We start from the raw sequence: 19,677 nt of genomic DNA, 5'->3' as shown, positions 1-19,677 counted from the left end.
CCGATTTTCATGAAACTTGGTCAAAATGATGATCTTGATGATCTTTAGCCGAAGTTTGAATCTGGATCATCTGGGGTTAAAAACTAGGTCACGTGTTAAAATCAAAGAAAAAAATTGTGCATGCAATAGGGGCTGCATTTTTAAGTGCATGAAACTTGGTCAGAATGTTTGTCTGCATGAAATCTCAGATGAGTTTTTATCTGGGTCATTTGGGGTCAAAAACTAGGTCACCAGGTCAAACCGAAGAATAAGCTTGTTTACACACTAGGGGCACATGTTTTATTCTATCTTCATAAAACTTGGCTAGAGGGCACGTGTTTTATTCTATCTTCATAAAACTTGGCCAGAATGTATGTTATCATGAAGTCATTGATGATTGAGTTCGAGTCACGTTGGGTCAAAAACTAGATCACTAGGTCAAACCAAAGGAAGAGCTTGTATACACTAGAGGCAGCTTTTTTGCTCCAATCTTCCCGAAACTTTGTCAGACTGTTTCTATGAAATCTTGGATAAGTTTGAATCTGGGTTATGGCGGGTAAAAGACTAGGTCACTATGTCAAATCAAAGAAAATGCTTGTTTACACTCCAGAGGACACATTTTTGCTCCAGTGTTAATAAAAATTGGTCAGAATATTTGTCTCCATGAAATCACTAATATGTTTACACTGTTATGGTGTGTTACTCAGGTGAGCGACCTAGGACCATCTTGGGTCTCTTGTTCTAATTCTGAGGCGTCGAATTGTTTCAACATTCTGTATAAGAACGTAAAGTTGGCAGGTCTGAAACATTCAGTGTCAGCTGCTACTTGTCTGTTAATTCTAGGAGAGGAATGAGTTGCCAATTTGTAAATTTTCGTACAATTTAAGTTTTAATTAACATTACTGCACGTACGTTGTAGAAATACATGTGATACATTAAATTTTATACTTTTAATTAAAAAAATTGGGTAGGTGACATTCTGGCGCCAAAACTGATGCATACATGTACAGTTTTTATTTTTGATGATGAGATTGAAACTAGTTTTTGATTATTTTTTTTGTTTTTGTTCGGGTTTAAGTGGACATTACTTGTCATTTTGGTGACTTTCATTGGTATGGGGAGACTCGGGTGCCGTCTGGAATATTGCATTATTTCACGTGCAGGCATGCGTCTACATAGTCAGAGGTACCGACCTGTGATTGCAAGCCATCTTGTTAGGGAATCTAGTTTTGAAAGTAAAAAATGAAAAGACTTGGTTAGTAAGAATAGCATAAGAATACTCTCAAATAATGCACACAAAATTTAGGTTGAAATCACTTTATTTGCGTAGGTAACGATATCCAGCGATCATAATGGCGGCCAAAGCTGATGACGCTGTAAGAAACAAACTTCTTGAAAGTCTTGAATTAGCTTGATCTTGTATGCTACAGTCTGTGGGTTTTTGGGCATTTGAATTTTCCTTCTGTTCATCAGAAATTGCTAAATCACCACAAGTGACCATTGTCTTTGATTGCTTTTTTGCTGGCAGTGATAAATTGCTACTTTCGGAAAGTGTCTCCGGGCTCTTTGCTGGTAGAGATAAATCAACACTGCTAGAGAGTCCCCCTGATTGCTTTAATGACGGCGATGAATTGCCGTAACTGACCAGTTTTTTAGGTTTCTTTGCTGGTAGAGGAGCATCAACACTTTTGGAAAGTCTCTCTGGTTGCTTTGATGACAGAGATGAATATTCACAAGTAACCAGTTTGTTTGATTGCTTTGCTGTCTGTGATAAATTGCAACTTTCGGAAAGATTCTTTAGTTGATTTACTGGCTGCGATAAATTTCCACTTTTGGGTGGTTTCATTGTTTTCTTATCTGGCTGTGATAAATTGGCACTTTCGGAAAGTTTTAGTTGATTTGCTGGCTGTGATAAATTGCCACTTTCGGCAAGTTTCTTTTTTGTCTGTGATAAATTGCCACTTTCGGAAAGTTTCTGTTTTGGCTGTGATAAGTTGCCACTTTCGGAAAGTTTCTTTGGTTGCTTTACTGGCAATGATAAATTGCTACAAACGACCAGTTTCTCTGGGTGCTTTGCCAACAGTGATAAATTGCCACTTTCAGGAAGTGTATTTGGTTGCTTTGCAGTCAGTGATAACTTTTCGCAACTACTCAGTTTCTCATGTTGCTTTAACTGCAGAGCATAATCACTACAACTGACCAGTTTGTTTGGTTGCTTTGCAGGCAGAGATAAATCAACACTTTTGGAAACCTTTTCTGGTTGCTTTGCCGGTAGTGATGAATTGTTGCCTTTTTCAGAAAGTTTTTCTGGTTGCTTTGGTGGCAGTGACAAATCACCGCAACTGAGCAGTTTGTCTGGTTGCTTTTCTGGCAGAGATATTACGACTCTTTCGGAATGTCTCTCTGGCAGTGATGAGTCGCAATAACTGATACCTTTCTCTGGTTGAAATAATGGCATGGGTAAATTACTACTTTTGAGCTGTGGTTGCATCCCTGGCAGTGGTAAATTACAACAAACGATCAGTTTCTGTGGTTGCTTAGCAGTCAGTGAGAAACCTTCCTTTTTTAAAAGCTTATCTGATTTCTTTGTTGATTGTGACAAATCGCTACAACTGATCGGTTTCTCTGGTTGCTTTGTTAGCAGTGACAAATCGCTACAGCTAACTGGTTTCCCTGGTTGCTTTGCTGGCACTGACAAATCGCTACAGCTAACTTGTTTCTCTGGTTGCCTTGCTGGCACTGACAAATCGATACTTCTGACTAGTTTCTCTGGTTGCTTTGCTGGCACTGACAAATCGCTACAACTAACTGGTTTCTCTGGTTGTCTTGCTGGCAATGACAAATCGCTACAATTTACAGGTTTCTCTGGTTGCTTTGCTGGCACTGACAAATCGCTACAGCTAACTGGTTTCTCTGGTTGCCTTGCCGGCAGTGACAAATCGCTACAGCAAAATGGTTTCTCCGGTTGCTTTGCTGGCACTGACAAATTGACTGTAGGGTGTCTTGGTTGTATATTTTCTAATTTAGAAATATTGCCATCTTTGTTCGGATTGTTTTGTTGATTTTCTGAATCCAACTTACTACTGTTTATCTTTTTATCTGTTCGTTGCCATTTATTGAGTGGAAAATCACCAGTTTCAGTCTGCTGCTCAGGACCTAACTTTTCTAGTTTGGGCAAACTGCTATCTTTGGTCTGTTTCTTTGGTTGTGGAGAAGAATCGCTTTCATTTGTTTGCTTTTTATGTCCCGGCTTCTCTGCTACTATCTCATTATTGTCAATATGTTTTACTGCTTCTACTTTTCCAGGAAGTGATAAACTGCCTTCATCGGTTCGTTTCACGTGTATTTTTTCTAACCAATTAACAATCCTGTTGTGTTTATCTGTCAGGAGCGTTCCTGAAGAATCGCTGTTATTATCTAATTCTAAAGTTCTGCTGGGGTTGTGCTTTCTCTCTTGGTTAATATTTTCTGCTAGAGACGATTCGCCGTTGTTCACTGTATTCTTTGGAACATTGACTTGCTGGGCTAGGCGTTGCAAGCTTGAACAATTATTGTAAGATGATTCGTCCAAGCTTAAACTGTCTAGTTCAATATATAGCTTTTGCAAAGAATCATCTGATGACGTGCCTGAATTTTCTCCTCTTTCAATCACTTGCGTGACCGGGTTGTCAGGAAAATGCACAGACTTATCATGCTTTTCACACGACCAGTTTTGATGATCTTTGCAAATGTCTATAGCCGGTCTGCATGTTACGGCTTTCCCTGGTGTTTCGAGTGAATTATTAGGCAGGTTATTGATCTGATCTTTTCCCCCGGTGTCTGTGTTACAGCAGTATCTTCTTCCACAGGGACATGGCGAAATAACCCAATGTGGATCCAACCAATAACATTTGTACCCAATTTCCGCAACCTGGCTCCAAGCTACACCGACTTCCAACGGACACGTTTGCAATTTCAGTGCACGATTTTCGCATTCTTCCCATCGTATCACCTTTCTACGCCGTTTATCAAGTATGGCTAATTTCCATTCGAAGCATGTGTTCATAGGTAAGTGTATAGTTAAGACTGGATTATTATGCCCAGGAAACAATCTAGAAACGGTCGGATCCCAGTCTCCAAGAAATCGTGATGATCCAATCAGCGCTATCACTTCATCGTCCGTATCGGTATTGTAAATAACCCGAAATGTAACGTCAACGAGACTTTCAAACGGCGCCAAGTGTGAGTAGATTGTAGTGCAGCAACAGGTCCCAACTAAACAGCTACAGGAGCTACAACGTATTAGCTCTTTGCTGTTCCAGCCGACAATTATCTCAATTGGACCTTTGTCAATCCAGTTCCATCTGTTTGGATACTCTTCCCATTTCTGAACTTTACCTGTTTGTCTATCAATTACGATCAATTTCCATTCAAAATATTGTGACAGTGGTAATTTTACGACTGAGCTCCAGCATCCCTTAATACCCCGCCTTTTTAACAGCAAAGCATGCATTGGGTCCCAGCTGCCCAGATATTTGTAGGAACCAGTTACACCGATCACGTGGCTTATGTTACTGGCGTCATAGTGGGTTGTGAACCTTACGTCGACTTTTTCACAGTTGGACGTATACGTGGTGTATGGCGTGCTCATTGATCACTGTAAAACAAATATAATCAAATATACTATGCATGGATATGATGCGTCATGATTTTATCTTGTGTAATTTTGCCCTTTACTGATTTTGCTATGTAAGGTCGTTGCGCCATGCTAATTGCCAAATACTTAATGTCAAATACCGAATGCCAAATGCTATCAACTGAAACATGCTGGTTATTAAATGTAAATGCAAATAATGGCTTCCAGATGCTTACTGCTACTTTTTGCTTAGTGAAATAAAGAGTTCAAAGTAACAATGATACTAAAAACATCGGCTATTGCAAACTTTAATTTGTTATTGGTATATTCATGGTATGGACTTTATGGAAGGCCGGTGCGCCATGCTATTTGCGAAATGCTAAATGACAAATATTTAATGCTAAATGCCAATTACATAATGCTAAATGCCATATATTTAATGCTACATACCAAGTGCTACATACCATATACTTAATGCTAAATGCCAAATGCTAAATGTCAAATAGTTAATGCTTATTGCAAAATGATAAATTCTAATCATCGAATTCTTTCACTTTATGAGATAATGACCTGTTTTTCTTTAAACTAATGAATGTAACTTTTAATAGTTTCAAAACGTATAATGTTCTACCAGTCTGAATTGAAGCAGTAAAATGTAATATGTTCTACTAGTGATGAGAACATTGAACCGAAACTGTTTACAATGAAGTATTTTGAAGAAAAGTTTTTGACAGATACAAAGTTATGTAACAATAAAATACAATACAATATCTCTTTATTGCTTCAGGATACATGTGCAAAAACAAACGATGAAAGTAATAATCAAAACCAAAAAAAAAAAACAAAAAACATACATATTGGTTACATCAGCAAAGTACATAGCAATTCTGTAAAAGCACATATTTTCGCTGGATCAAAATTTCGCGAATCTGAAATTTTGAGTATGTTCGCGAAGTTTACTATTCGCGAAATTGTAAAACGGGTATCCTTCTTAAATTTGAATTAAAGTGTTAAATGGAGGTCAATGGCTTTGAAAGGATGCATTCATCCACTGATATATTTAGCTCTTTATTTGAATAAACATTTAGCAAGAAGCATATCATATATTGTTTAATAATTACCATTTATCATTTTAGAATTGCCATTTGACAATCAATATTTGACAGTATGCATTTGGCAAATAGCATTTTGCGCATTTTAGCATTTAATTTTTCGCAATTAGCATGGCGCACCGGCTTTCAATAGGACTTAGTCACGTTAGGGAAGTTTATGTGTCAGGCAGCCGGTTAGCTCAGTCGGTAGAGCATTTGCCTTATAACGAAGTTCGAGGTCCGGACTGACTGCACATTTTTCTCATACTGGATATTTGGCGCCGTGGCATGCTTGCTTGGCCAGTCAGACGGCGCTTGCAATAGTGTGTAACTTGGTCGCCTTAAAAATCTAGGTTAACCTAGCCCTAAGCTTTAGTCAGTATATGTTCGGGTCGCCTTAAAAATCCAAAGAGTATTTTGTTCAGGTCTTTCAATTGAAAACTCTTTGGACACTTTCCGTGAAATACTCTTTGGATTTTTACGCTAACGGTGTAACTTCGGACTCCGAGGACGAATCTCCAATTTGTTGGGAAGTAAGCCGCGGTTCGAACTTTGCCGCGTTAGGGTTAGAATATCTATCAGTTAGTTGGTTGTCAGTCGGTAGAGCACTCGTTCCGTAAGCGAGGAGCCGCAATATTCCATTTATTCAAGTGCGCGTGCAAGACACTGGGGTGCGAGAAAGTCAAATAAACCATAATGAAAATGAGCCGTGCCATGAGAAAACCAACATAGTGGCTTTGTGACCAGCATGGATCCAGACCAGCCTGCGCATCCGCGCAGTCTGGTCAGGATCCATGCTGTTCCCTAACAGTTTCTCCAATTCCAATAGGCTTTAAAAGCGAACAGCATGGAGCCTGACCAGACTGCGCGGATGCGCAGGCTGGTCTGGATCCATGCTGGTCGCACACCCACTATGTTGGTTTTCTCATGGCACGGCTCAAATGACATTTACAGATGAATGGATATATGGGAGGTATATAGGGATATTGTAAGTATGGGGTTAATACAAACAGTGCATTATGAAGAACAAATTATACAATAGACAAATAAAATGTAAAGTGGGTATCTGACCGTGGCACAGTTCGAGGGTTCAACGCAATAAGGGCGTATCAACATATAGTTATTATATGTAGATACGCCCTTATTGCGTTGAACCCTCGAGTACTCTTCTTTTAAAGTATTGTTATCATATGTTTAGATGACTGGTAGAGCACGCTGTTTCTGTACAGTATATAAGACTGATAAAACACGGTTTGTCTTCAAATAAGCTTTTCATATACAGAGATACAGACCATTAAGTCATAAGGTTAAAATAATGTGCCACTCTGAATTTTGCATTTATCATAAACTTAATGAGGCTTTAATTATTTTGTATTAAGCATTTGACATTTGGCACTTGAGCATTTGGCAACCAGCATGGCGCACCAGTCTTCCATAATTTGCATTAGTACGTTGATTAACATTATAAATTTCTGAATGAAGTCAAAATGCAATTTTAGCTGGACTATTCGAATTAGGGGAACTACTGCACTGAAAGTCTAAGTTGAAGTTTTGCATACAAATTGCTCTCCCCAAACTCAATGCAGACATTGAACTGAAACTTTATACAAGTTACAGAGGTGGATAAAACACGGTGAAAAGTACAGGCCCCATAAATCTGAATTGTATTTTGGCGAAGTTATACTCCAGTTTGGACTTGAAAAATACTGGTTAAAGTTTTGCATGGCAATTTATATTTAAAAAAATAAAGCAGATACTTTGTTGAAACTTCACACTAATGTTGGGTGCATTTGAATGAGATCACAACATCAAGCCCATAACTCTAACATAAATTTGGTCAATACACCTATTCTTTTATAGAAAATCCATTTTACTGTAAAACTTCCGAACAATCAAGCTTGCTGTCACGGGACAGCTCTTGTTCAGATTGTTGTCAGTAAACTGTGGTGGACTTTATAAAGATTCTCCTTATACGTCGATGTTGTGGTAAACTGAACATTACAGATCGGCTTTCAGTTTGTGTGTGTTCAATGCATTTCCAGAAAGCTGCGAAATGTCGATCACATTGAAGCAGCATTTTATGGCATTTTAACTGTAAGAAATCTATTTAAGAAACAATGAGGGCAGTTATATAGAGTAACACCCTTTAATTTGAAATTACATGTTTTTGAAAAGCTGATTTTTTTTTTTTTATTATTTGAATAAAATTTTGAATTTTGAATTCTCTTTCCCTTTGATAAATATCGGGATATTTAAGAGGCAAGTTTTTTTTAAATCTTTATGTAGCTTTGGAGTTAATTTGTAATAATAATTTTACAAAGCTGCATTAATAATGAATTTCCGCTAAAATGTAATCGCCGGTGCAAATAATTGATAAAAATTAATGTAATACAATTGCTAACAATTTGTTTTAGTAACAACTTCAAATACATACACATTGAACAAATAATTTAGTTCCCATTACATATTCGTTTTCGATGCATTTAATAAAAAGCCATCAAATCTATAAAAGTCCTGACTACTACATAAGTTTTTAGAACATGAGTGTAATTTACTTTTGTTGAAACATTATTATTAATAACAATAATAATAAGAATACAGATTTATAAGGCGTAAAAAATGTTTGTTTCCGGTATCCCGACCTACCCTAAATGTTTGGCCCGACCCTAAATGTTTTTATGGCCTTGGAGAATATTTTTTTCAACTTTTGAACAAAAAGTTGCAAAACTGCACTTTTTATGCTGTGAACATGGCCAGTGATGTTAAAAACAATTCCAAAAAAAAAAAAAAAAAATCCGACCTACCTACCCTATTTTTTTTAGCATGTTACCGGAAACAAAGATTTTTTTAGGCCTAATAGAAACTTGTTGTAGAGGACAACTTTTATTTATGTCTTATCTACTTCTGATCGACTATCCTTATGTTCAATTTCTTATCACCTTTTCTTGAACAAGAACCAATACGATACCGATACCGATACCGATACCGATACCGATACAGATACAAATACAAATACAAATACAAATACAATACAATACAATACAATACAATACAATACAATACAATACAATACAATATTTCTTTATTTTGTCAAGGTTACATAACAGTAACTACAGACAATATAATAAATATAACAGATTGAACGCATGTGGGTAACAAAAATATGCTGACAAAAAGTAAATTACTCTGTACTAATATAACATAAATTCTATGATATTTGTAAACAACAAGAAAACAAATATTTATTTCACTTTTCTTTGAACAAGAAGCATTTAAAGAAAATAACTTTTGGTTACAATTTCAGTCTATCATTTGCGCGAATAATGTAGACTGAAATAGGCTATTCGCAGTTAGAGAAATTCCATATATCTTATACACTTGTAGTGATGTTGGTTAGAGTGTCTGCCTACGGATCACGAGGTCCGGGGTTCGAGTCCAAGTTAGAACTTTGGTATTTTCCCTCCCAGGGTTTACTTTACAATCTCGTAGAATCATAACAAAATACCTCGAATATCTGTGTCCGTTCGTCATTGAATCAACAAATTAAATCAATAACATTATTTACTTAAGTAAATATTCAGCCAAACATGTTACTTACCCTGTTTTGCGACTTTCGTGTTCGACTAACGGTGATTTTTGTGTAATTAATTCCTTTCAAATGAACGGTAACAGGTTTTCTCCCGTAAAATTCATATTCACGCCTCTGCAAAATACATAACTGCGGAACGTCAGCTTTGCCGTGGCAACACTGACGTTGTGACGTATTTTAGATGTTACGTCAGAAGTTGACGTACGTATTCACGTCGCGATGTTTTTATAGTTAACACGTTTAACCTCGTCTCTAATGACCTCACTTCCATTTACTCTTTCTACTGTTTTTTTTTAATTTTCCCCCGTCGGAGGCAGAGGATATAGTTTTGGCGTTGTCCGTCCTTCCGTTCGTTTTTCTGTCTTGTCCGTCCGCCCGGAGCCATATCTATGAACTGGTCTGGAATATTTAAATAAAACTTTATGTACATGTTCACCACTATAGGGAAATGCGGCACGTCAAGTTTCAGTCAGATTGCCCGAGTAACACCAAAGTTATTGCCCTTGGTAGTTTCTGGTGTTAACTATATAGGATACTATAAATATGGTAGTTTCTGCTTCGTAACTTGTGACATATTTGACCTAGAACTATGAAACTTAAATCAAAATTAGATCACCATAATGTGGTAGTGCACACAAAATTTGTCAGGATCTCATTAGTAACTTCAGAGTTATTGCCATTTAATTGTTTAAAAATCCATATAACAAACTAACCAACTGGTAGAATTTCATTAAACTTCTTTCATTTTTTCCAAGAACATTTATTATCAACATGTGAAGTTGTGTACCCACACCCGGTCACCCCACCGCCCTGGTCGCACCCCTTCCCCTCCCAAGCCCCCACCCACCTTTGTTTTCTTCATTTCTTCTTTTTTTACCTTAAACCTTCCATGAATATTTATCAACACGCAAAGTTGTACCCCCACCTCGCTCATGCCAAAATTCCTCGAAGTGTATTATTGAGAATGTATGCTATGTTTGAATTATTGAGAATGTATACTATGTTTGAATATATAGATCTTACGTAAATTGACCCCTCCTTTTTCTAATTATAATGAACTAAACATTAATTTACTTTTTATGGTTTTTAATATATATCAATCGGTCGGTCAGCCCGTCCGTATGTCCGACCGTCAGTTATTATCATAATAGGAGTGCGTGTCATGATTAATGAACGGGAATATTAATGCTCCAAGTAGATAGAGAGTATGAAATAAAAGCAGATATATAACATGTTTTGGGTAAAATGAGGTAAAAGTGAGAGAAAGTTAAAGGTGTTAAAACATGCTCTGCGCTGCTGACCTATAACTGTTCAAGTCTGAGACAGACCGCTTGAAAGAGTCCCTTGTAGACATGACAGCAATGTCATGGGGCAGACCATCCCAGTGGTAATTGTAACATGAGGGGTAAAAAGAATTTGAAATAACCCGTGTTAACATGAATCATAAGAGAGCACAAGACGGGTAATCCTAACAGGAGATTGGAGATAATGGAGAAATTGTGTATCGACTAAGTTATTGTAAATCTTTTAAAATATAAACAGTCTGGTATCATTTCTACGGTGTCCACGGGACCTCCAAACTAAATTCAATTACATTTTGGAAACACCGGAATACGTGAAGTAGTCATTATTGCACCGTATTGCGCGGTGCTGCACAATGTTAACCATGCTATTTATAGTCTTTTATATAGTGCTAGCTGGCTTTGTTACTGATTTTAAGGTTCCTCCATGGAGTGTAGATCTATATTCGAAAGTTACAGGTGTATAGAAACATGTAAGACCTGACAGTTACTAGGGTTGAACTCCATGTCAGAAATTGTAAAAAAAAAAAACACCAACAAACATTCATGTATATATCCTTTATTTAACTTGGAAATAAATTCTCGGAGTCCGTTCCGCCGCCATCTGTGACCATCACTACAAATACAAAATACAAATGCAAATTTTATTTATTTATTGTCGGTATGGCACAACAAATCAACATATTAGCTATGAATAGCTATTGACCGACTTATACATATATCACTACCAACAACAGCAGTCATTCATGTCAGAAATAATGGATGGTACAGGTAGGTAAGGGTGAATTTTATTTACCGTCGGTTTGTGAAACAATGAACATAAGCTCTGTAGAGCTTTTGAGCGACCCTATTTTAAGAACAGTTAAAACCAATTATACCTTACCCCCAGCAATTTGCTGGTACCCATTTACAGCTGGGTCGCTGAGACAACCATGCCCAAGGACACACCGCAATGGGAGTAGCCAGGAATCGAACCCGGGGCCTTCACCTCCGTAGGAAAGCGTCTTAGACCTCTCGGCCATTGCGTCCACTATATCGCATACTTTCGGTTATTAATAAAACCCGGACCGGCCCGGCCCGGCCCAAACCACGGAAATAGCCGATTCCGATTGTACGGAAACCACCGGAAACTTACGGACGGAAGGCTAATATAATTACGAATGGTGATACCGTCATCTTAATCAAGGCAAATTTATGTGTATTTTATTTCATTATTACAAAAGTAGAAGCAAAGTATTTAATATTGATGATACGTATGTTTGATGAAGTAGTGCACTTAACATAAGCAAAGACCTAAAATAACAAGATATTTGAATCACACTCAATCAAAGAAGTAATACGTTCGGCAGTCGATGTGTCATTTTGTGTACCGGACAGACACGAGATAGCAGTTTGCAGGATACTTTCAACAGAACTGGACAGGCTAGTTAATGGTACGCCGTTATTTCACACCTAACGATGTGACACGAGGTTGTGAAGTACGGCGAAGGGGTCTATACCGTGCACTGGAAGTATTTATAAAATTTGGTTGCCCGACCAAGATAGCGTTTTAGCATATTAAGTATTAATTTAATGAAAATATCTTGCCTTAGGGAACATATGAATATAAACACTCTTATATTAATTAAGGTTGTCAAAGATTTGCATTGATAAGTACACATTTCGCGAAAATTAACTAGAAATGTAAGTTTATGAAATTATTATTATACTCCTTTTGCGTATCTCGAAAATAGATGAACTTTGAAGCTATGCGCTGTTTTCATACTTGCCATTTGTTTCAGGTTGTTGAAGTATTCAAATTTGAATATAAAACTAAATAAACTAATAAATTATATTAAAAGCTAAAAAAAACATTAGAAATCGGTCCGTCCCTGGCTGTCAAATTAATGTTAGATTAAACTAAATGGCGGATATTTTGTTTGGACTAGAATGGAAAAAAAAATATGCTTAACAAAATATAATTTTCAGATATAACTTTACTTATATAGCAGAAGAGTTAAGATAATAAACTAATTATAATTAGTAGAAAAGCGGGAAAATAAACAATCGAAAAAAAAACAACAAAAAGAAAACAAACACAGGTCTTTGTTCCTGAAATACAAGAAAACTGGAAAAAAAATATCATAAAATGTTACTCAAATGATAAATCATATGATTTAGCTTTAAACAAAACCGGGTGATATGTATGGAGATGATACCCGGAGTTACAGTAAGTTGTAGAAACATGCCCGCTCAGTCTGTTTAAAACAAAACAATAAAAAAAAAAAAGGTAAATATCTAATATGGATAAATGGGAGGGTAGTGATAGCAATGAATTTTCGTGTTTTAACAATTTACTGCTAACGTTATTTTTGTTTTTAGATTATTTAATTTTTGATTTCTCTTTCTTTTATATTTGAAATAATACTAGCATATCTTTTTAACACAGAATTTAAAAAAAAAACCCGGTCTGGTCGGACTACGAACTATGCTTATGCTATGCTTATACAACTATTCACACAATGTTAACATGTGGACGTCACAGCTGGAAGTCAATATGTGTGTTTGGCTCCGCCTTCGAGAAAATACGACTTTTTATCGTTGAACATGTGACTACATCTAGAACAATGGAAAGGACTATAAATATAGATTTAATGATAAAAACAATAATTTCATATCACATGCGCAACAACGCTATTTTGTTTTTCTGCGCATGTGATATTACATTTTCATGTCTCCCTATGAGAGATCGATACTTTCGTACTGATTAAAAGACGATGCGCTTATTTATACATAGGATTAAATTACTTTATCTTGTGTTCATACATGTGTGAACCCGGCCTATTTTCCTTTTCTGCTTTTGAATGCTTTGTTCTACATGCAAAAATGGAAACAATTTTACATCAAATATTAAATTGAAACTATCACCATCAGATTGGAAATTAACTAACTACTAACTACTAAGAAAATGAGTGCTCTCATTATATGTTTCGTAGTTATAGCCGTTTTTCGAATGTTACTGCTGCTGATTTTGTTGAAGTATGCCCATAAATACAGCGTTATGTAACCTCAAGACTATACCTATCAAAAAGTATTTTTATACAGCAAAGTCGCGACAATTTCTAAGTGCTTACTAGTAAAGTCTCCTTAATTCTGTCTTCATTATTTGGTAAGTAATAACTTTTTTAATGTTAAATAAATCATTTCATTAATTTTTCGGTATAATAAAATAAATAATGTATTCATGAGAGAGTGATCCCTCGAAATAACTCTATCTGTGACTAATATTTTTCAATGCGACAATTGTAAGTTAATGTAGAGAAAGAGTTTAGTATTTTAAATGTAAATGTATAATAAAATGTTGACGAAAATGGGCTTAAAATCCTAAAAGGCCACAACAGGAAAAATTCTTCCCGGCTAATTCTGACTTTTAAGTTGGTCGGGACTTTGATATGCACAATCAAAATTTTCCTAGCACCGCAGCATGAAAATGAACCTGATAGTCATTTTATAATTTTATTTCATTCAAAAACATTTCAGGAACATTTTCAGAAAATAAAAGCTACATACTAAGTGGCGAACGACCAGTAAAATGTTTAATAAGAAGTACTATATAATGTTTTTCATTACGCCGCTTTTGTGTGTAACATGTATTCAGGTATACACGCGTAACAATAAAGATCGGAAAGAAATCGAAAGTGGCTAACAAAAAAAGAATATAATTAAAATGAAATTTATGCTGTTGTAAACTTTTTTTTTGGTGATTAACTTATTTTTCCCTTAGATACAAGCGTTTGTATGTAAAAATTGAGTGTGCAATAGCTGCGCGTGAAAATAGGGTAGGAGAAAATTGAGACAATACAGCGAAAACGAAGAAGGAGACCCCTGTGTATTTTTCGCTCATATTACAATTCATTTTTTTTTTATCATAATTGTATTTGTGAAAAAAAGAACACACTACTTCGTCATTCCATTTGAAAACATATAAGTTTCAATGGACCTGTTATACCAAATGAAACATAATTACTTTTTGGATATAATGGACAACCCAAAAAATAAATTATTCTCCGTAAAAACAGAAACGTCACAACTATATATATTTAGGGTTGAGCTAAAATGTGATTTCACGACGCGATTTGGACGCGATTTGCGTAAGGAGTACAAATTTTAACTTTTCAATACAATGTAATATCGGGTGAAGATCAACTTTTACTATTATTTAAACAAGTTATGAAGGATGCAACTTGTTTTTGGAAAATCCCGCTCATTACACTTTCTTTACCGTAAAGTTGAAAAAATTTGTAAGGTTAAAACTTTTCTGAGATGCTTTATGGATTTAGCCACACATGGACAGTTTAACAAACCATTTTAGCTGGAGAATTAATTACACTCAGATCTTTCGTAAAAAACTGCAAACTATCGTACAATTACTCTGTATACAAAAAAAAAAGAGCAACAGTTTAATTTGCATAATTACAATAGGTTTGGTTCTACCAATGAAAACCTCACAAAACGTAGGGTCTCAGAATGCGACAGCATTAAAGCTGCTCAATATAGATCCAAGTACAGTTCACTTCCGGTGTGGTCACGTGACCATAGTAAAGTAAGCAATGTTAGAGTAAATCGTCTGCAGTACATTGTGATATTGATAAACTTACAAAAAAAAAATCTTAATGGAGAAATTTGTGAGATTTGAAGAAACAACATCCATTCAAAGTTTTATTTTGCTTTTTCCAGACTTATTTGTAAATTATGATTAGCGGGCTCAAACGATTCTTCAGTTGTTATGTATCAAACATGCCGAGCACTAGTTAGCAAACTGACTGAAAAGGCATTCTGTTTACAATAATATATCAAATCAACCTAAATAAATTGCAAAGTTTTGCAAGATATGTCTAACCATTGAAGTTTAATCTTGAAGTATCTAAATGCATAATCTGAAAGTGTAGAGCATTGGTAAATATCCAAACGAACCTTAACAAGTTTTTACTTGGTCTTTTTTCACGAAACAGTGTGAATCGTTCTGTATATTGAGTGCAGTTAAATGGTAATTTTATTCCCATTTAAAATATTTCTTTTTCGCGCCGAGCTCTGGTTCACCAACTAATGTGAAATACACTCGATGACTGCTTCCTGGAAACTAACCAGTGCTCGCACCGAAAGAAGGGACTGTTGGAGTCACGGTCAAAATCCGCTGACAGGATTCGACCCCGCGACCTCCGGTTTACGAGACAGAACAGAACAGAACAGAACATACATTTTATTTTGACTTGTACATAGTACATCATCATATACATATATATAATATACAATTAAACATGGTATCACGTGTGAAAGTGTAAGTTAACATGGTGTTGAGGATGAATAATACAACCGACATCATAAAAGGTATCTTAACACTGGTTCTAATCAATTGTAGCCTGTACCCAAATATATATTACAGGTTAACCGTATACATTTGAGAGTACAAAGCAAAGTATATTGCCCAAAGGTTATATCAATCATGAATAACAATATTGGTCAAAATGCAAAATTGACAAATGAATTGAGAAAAGTGTATGTAACGAACCGTAGGCACCGCCATATGCCGAGGTGTCAAGCCGCCAGGAGAGGGTCACATTTAGACCATCCTCATGGCAGCACACCCTGTGGTGCCCAGTGAGCATCACATGAGTGCCCCCTACCCCACGCCGGTGTCCACCGTAGGTGTAGGTTCCCCATGGTTGACGAATCGGCAAAGGCTTTACCGTAACATCTGTGATATAATTGGAACTTCATATTATATTAGGCACAAAGCTACAATTAACCATTAGCATTAATAATAGTATTTCTTATTTCAATGGATTCTTTAATATATTTAGCTAAATTGTTTAAAACATTCCTTTTATTTGTAGTAATCAATTCAATAAATTTCATCATTGATGGTCTATTGTAGTAATATTTCTTAAGATATTTCTTTCTTATATCATTATAACACTGGCATATTAAGATGAAATGATATTCGTCTTCAATATCTAATGTTCTACAACATAAACAGTATCTTTCGTTGCGTGGTATTCTGTTTTGGCCATATCTACCGGTTTGGATTCTAAGAGCGTGTGCGGATACTCTGATTCTTGTAATATTGAATCTAAGACTTTTGGGCATTACATCAAGATAATATTCATATGCTATCGTCTTTTTACAATGTTTATACAAATCTAAGACTAAACTATTTTCTACAGATCCGTGCCACACCTGTATATAATTATCCATAACTCTACGTTTAAACATTTCTGGAAATAGTTTAGAGTCTATTCTATTCCAGTTAGTAAAATATTCTGTTAGACCATACATATCTAACATATTCTTAACATTCGTCACCCAATTATTCAGGCCTTTTTGACAATCAGACACATTTAGCTCATAAATAGATTGCAGTATTATATTGTCTGTAGTTATTAATTTACACCAATATTTGATTATTCTAACATATCTGTTTATATATAGCGGATATCGTCCCAACTCGCCATATATACTTGCATTACATGTACTGGTTCTAACATTTAAAATTCGTTTGCAAAATTTCATGTGAATACGTTCAATTTCCTTAGATTTCGTATAGCCCCATACCTCTGAAGAGTATGATAAAATAGATCCTATAAATGAGTCACAAAATTTGTATCTCGATTCTACTCTATATAGTTTTGAAATGATTTGAATATAACTTAAGTAAGCCAGTTTATTCAGAGATTACTTGCAAACTTGAAAAAAAAAAAATAAAAAAGATGTTAAAACATCATAGCAACCTGCCGAATATGAAATCGATTATCGAAAGTGCAAAGGCTATGCCACAAACTGCAATGTGCCACAATATATTCAATTTGTGACTTTCATCGTACGTCAATTCAGTCGACTAAGTTCAAGAGATACTCAGAATACTGCGTGAACAAACCTATCTCAGTATTTGTTTCTATATATTTATACAGGAATATTTTAAAAATATGGGGTACCGTGTGTAAAACTTTTCAATATTCAACGCTGCATTCTTCGTGCGTAATCGGTTTCCAGACCTATCCTAATTTTTTTTACATGACCCTAAATGTTTAATGGTATTTGAGATTTTTTAAAAACTTTTTATTAAAAAGTTTTTAAAAACTGCTCATTCTATTCTTTAAAAATATAAGAAATTATTCGTATTCATTTTTTTTAAATAAAAATAATTTCCGTAAAGTCTCATTGAACAAAAAAGTATAAAAAACCTGCCTATTTTTTAGGCATGTTACCGGACACAAAGAATTATTTAGGCTTTGGGGATGCACAGGTGAAACAAAAACTCTTTGAGGCCCGAGAGGAATTCCTTTCTTCGAAATATAACAACTTTTTGGACAAAACGTGATTATAAAATAGTATATAATGATAACGATAGAAATTTTCGGGAACTAATTAGAAGGCTCGTCAAAACAAAGCTATGTGTAACGACTTCCTGTGTACAAGTTTACAAATTATATTAAGACGTTTTTGCAACCAGAAAGAACACGCAGTTTTAACCCATTCATCAAAGAAGTTCCTCGCGGGCATCATAAAGTTCAGTGTTTTTTTACTAAATTCTAAATATGTAAATTGATATCGACACGATATCATTCGTAATTATATTAGCCTTCCGTCCGTAAGCTTCCGGTGGTTTCCGTACAATCGGAATCGGCTATTTCCGCGGTTTGGGCCGGGCCGGTCCGGGTTTTATTAATAACCCATACTTTCCGCTTTTTGTTAATCTTTGGGTTTGTGTAAGTAACCCGTCTCGAATAAACAAATATGGCTGACTAAAGCAAATTTTTTTGTTTTGGACATGAAATTTTAATTTATTTTGCGTTATGAGAGGTTTATTTCTTTCTGACTTTCACAGAAATTATAGAACACTGAAAGTGCTCGTAATGACATTGCGAGAGTAGTGATTAATCCTGAAGTTCTCGGAGTTTGACAGTTGCACAAACTTTACAACTCCTGAAGCTTTTTCTTCTGATTGAAGATGTTTAAAGATAAGTATCAGGTACGTATCATGACAGTACTGACAGTCTAAGCATATGCATAATAATATGAATTAAGACAAAGCCTCAAAACCAGCTCAAGGAAATCAAATTTACTGTTCACAATTTATCAAAAGTCTTTTGAAAAGAATGGAAAATTTGCGAGAAACTATTCATTTTAAAATGTTTAAATTTAGTGATACCTGGAACAACTGATACGGGGACTGGAAACCGGCATTTATCTTATCTTATGCTGTCGTCCAATCGAAGTGTATGCCGTAGGTTATTCTGCCATTACTCAAACACTTACACCTTACAGTTTAACTCGTCCTTTCAGTGAAAATCTGGGAAAGCATTTGTTGAATTTTTTGTTGAAAACAAAAGTTCTGCCATGAAATTATTGCCTGCATCTGTTTTTAAATGGAAAATATCTACATTAATGTTACTTTTCGTCCTGTGAAAATGGCTAAATCTAGACTTGTCTTACCCAGAGAGAAAGATGTCGTTTTTACATGATATTTGCCTTGTTGATTCAGAGTATTTAGAACAAAAAAAATAGGACATATTTTAATGAAAATAGCAAGTCAAAACCGTAAACTGTTGCCTGAAAATATTTGTTTATGATATTGCTCTGTTCTTCACCATTTAAATACGTGTTAAACCTAAATGATTTTCTGCAGTTTTATCTAAAAGTTTGGAATACTATGTAACTTTGTTGTCGGCCTTTTTTTAAAAAAATATTGTTATTTTAATTTAAATACATTGTATTTTTCACACATCAGTTTTAAGATTAAATTTATTAAACTAATTTTTGGAGTTTAAACAACAATTTCGTTTGAAACATTCCCTACGTTCAAGAAGAATGTTTGTTTCTGTATGTAGAAATCTGACATTATAAACAATAATTATAATTATGGCTCTACAAGATTAAGAAAAATATCAGCTTTCTGTTATTTTCCATTTTTTTTATTCAAATCCAACAAAAATCGGCCCTTTGATAAAGGTTTGAAGTTACGTGGTAAAATATTTCTTCAGGGAAGTGAGCTCGAGTTAATTCATAATAATTAAGCATATCACCACATGCAGTCGCATGCTGTTTTTGCTTCAGAATCCCTTT

At 35.2% G+C, this 19,677-nt stretch overlaps 1 protein-coding gene across 2 annotated transcripts in view; it reads left to right on the top strand.

The window, feature by feature from the left end:
• The first annotated feature begins 18,342 nt into the window (after positions 1-18,342).
• LOC123528811 (protein CFAP20DC-like) overlaps positions 18,343-19,677 on the top strand; it is a 41,921-nt gene continuing 40,586 nt past the window's right edge. For both annotated transcript variants that reach the window (XM_045308819.2, XM_053521913.1), the window contains exon 1: positions 18,343-18,583. In XM_045308819.2, the coding sequence (XP_045164754.2) occupies positions 18,563-18,583 (21 nt within the window). In that variant the 5' untranslated portion in view covers positions 18,343-18,562. The remainder of the gene's footprint in view (positions 18,584-19,677) is intronic.

Source organism: Mercenaria mercenaria, chromosome 13 (genome assembly GCF_021730395.1).
Source record: "Mercenaria mercenaria strain notata chromosome 13, MADL_Memer_1, whole genome shotgun sequence".
NCBI classification, from domain to species: Eukaryota; Metazoa; Mollusca; class Bivalvia; order Venerida; family Veneridae; genus Mercenaria; species Mercenaria mercenaria.
Note: the sequence above shows the minus strand (reverse complement) of the source record. Positions and strands in the feature narration are given on the sequence as shown.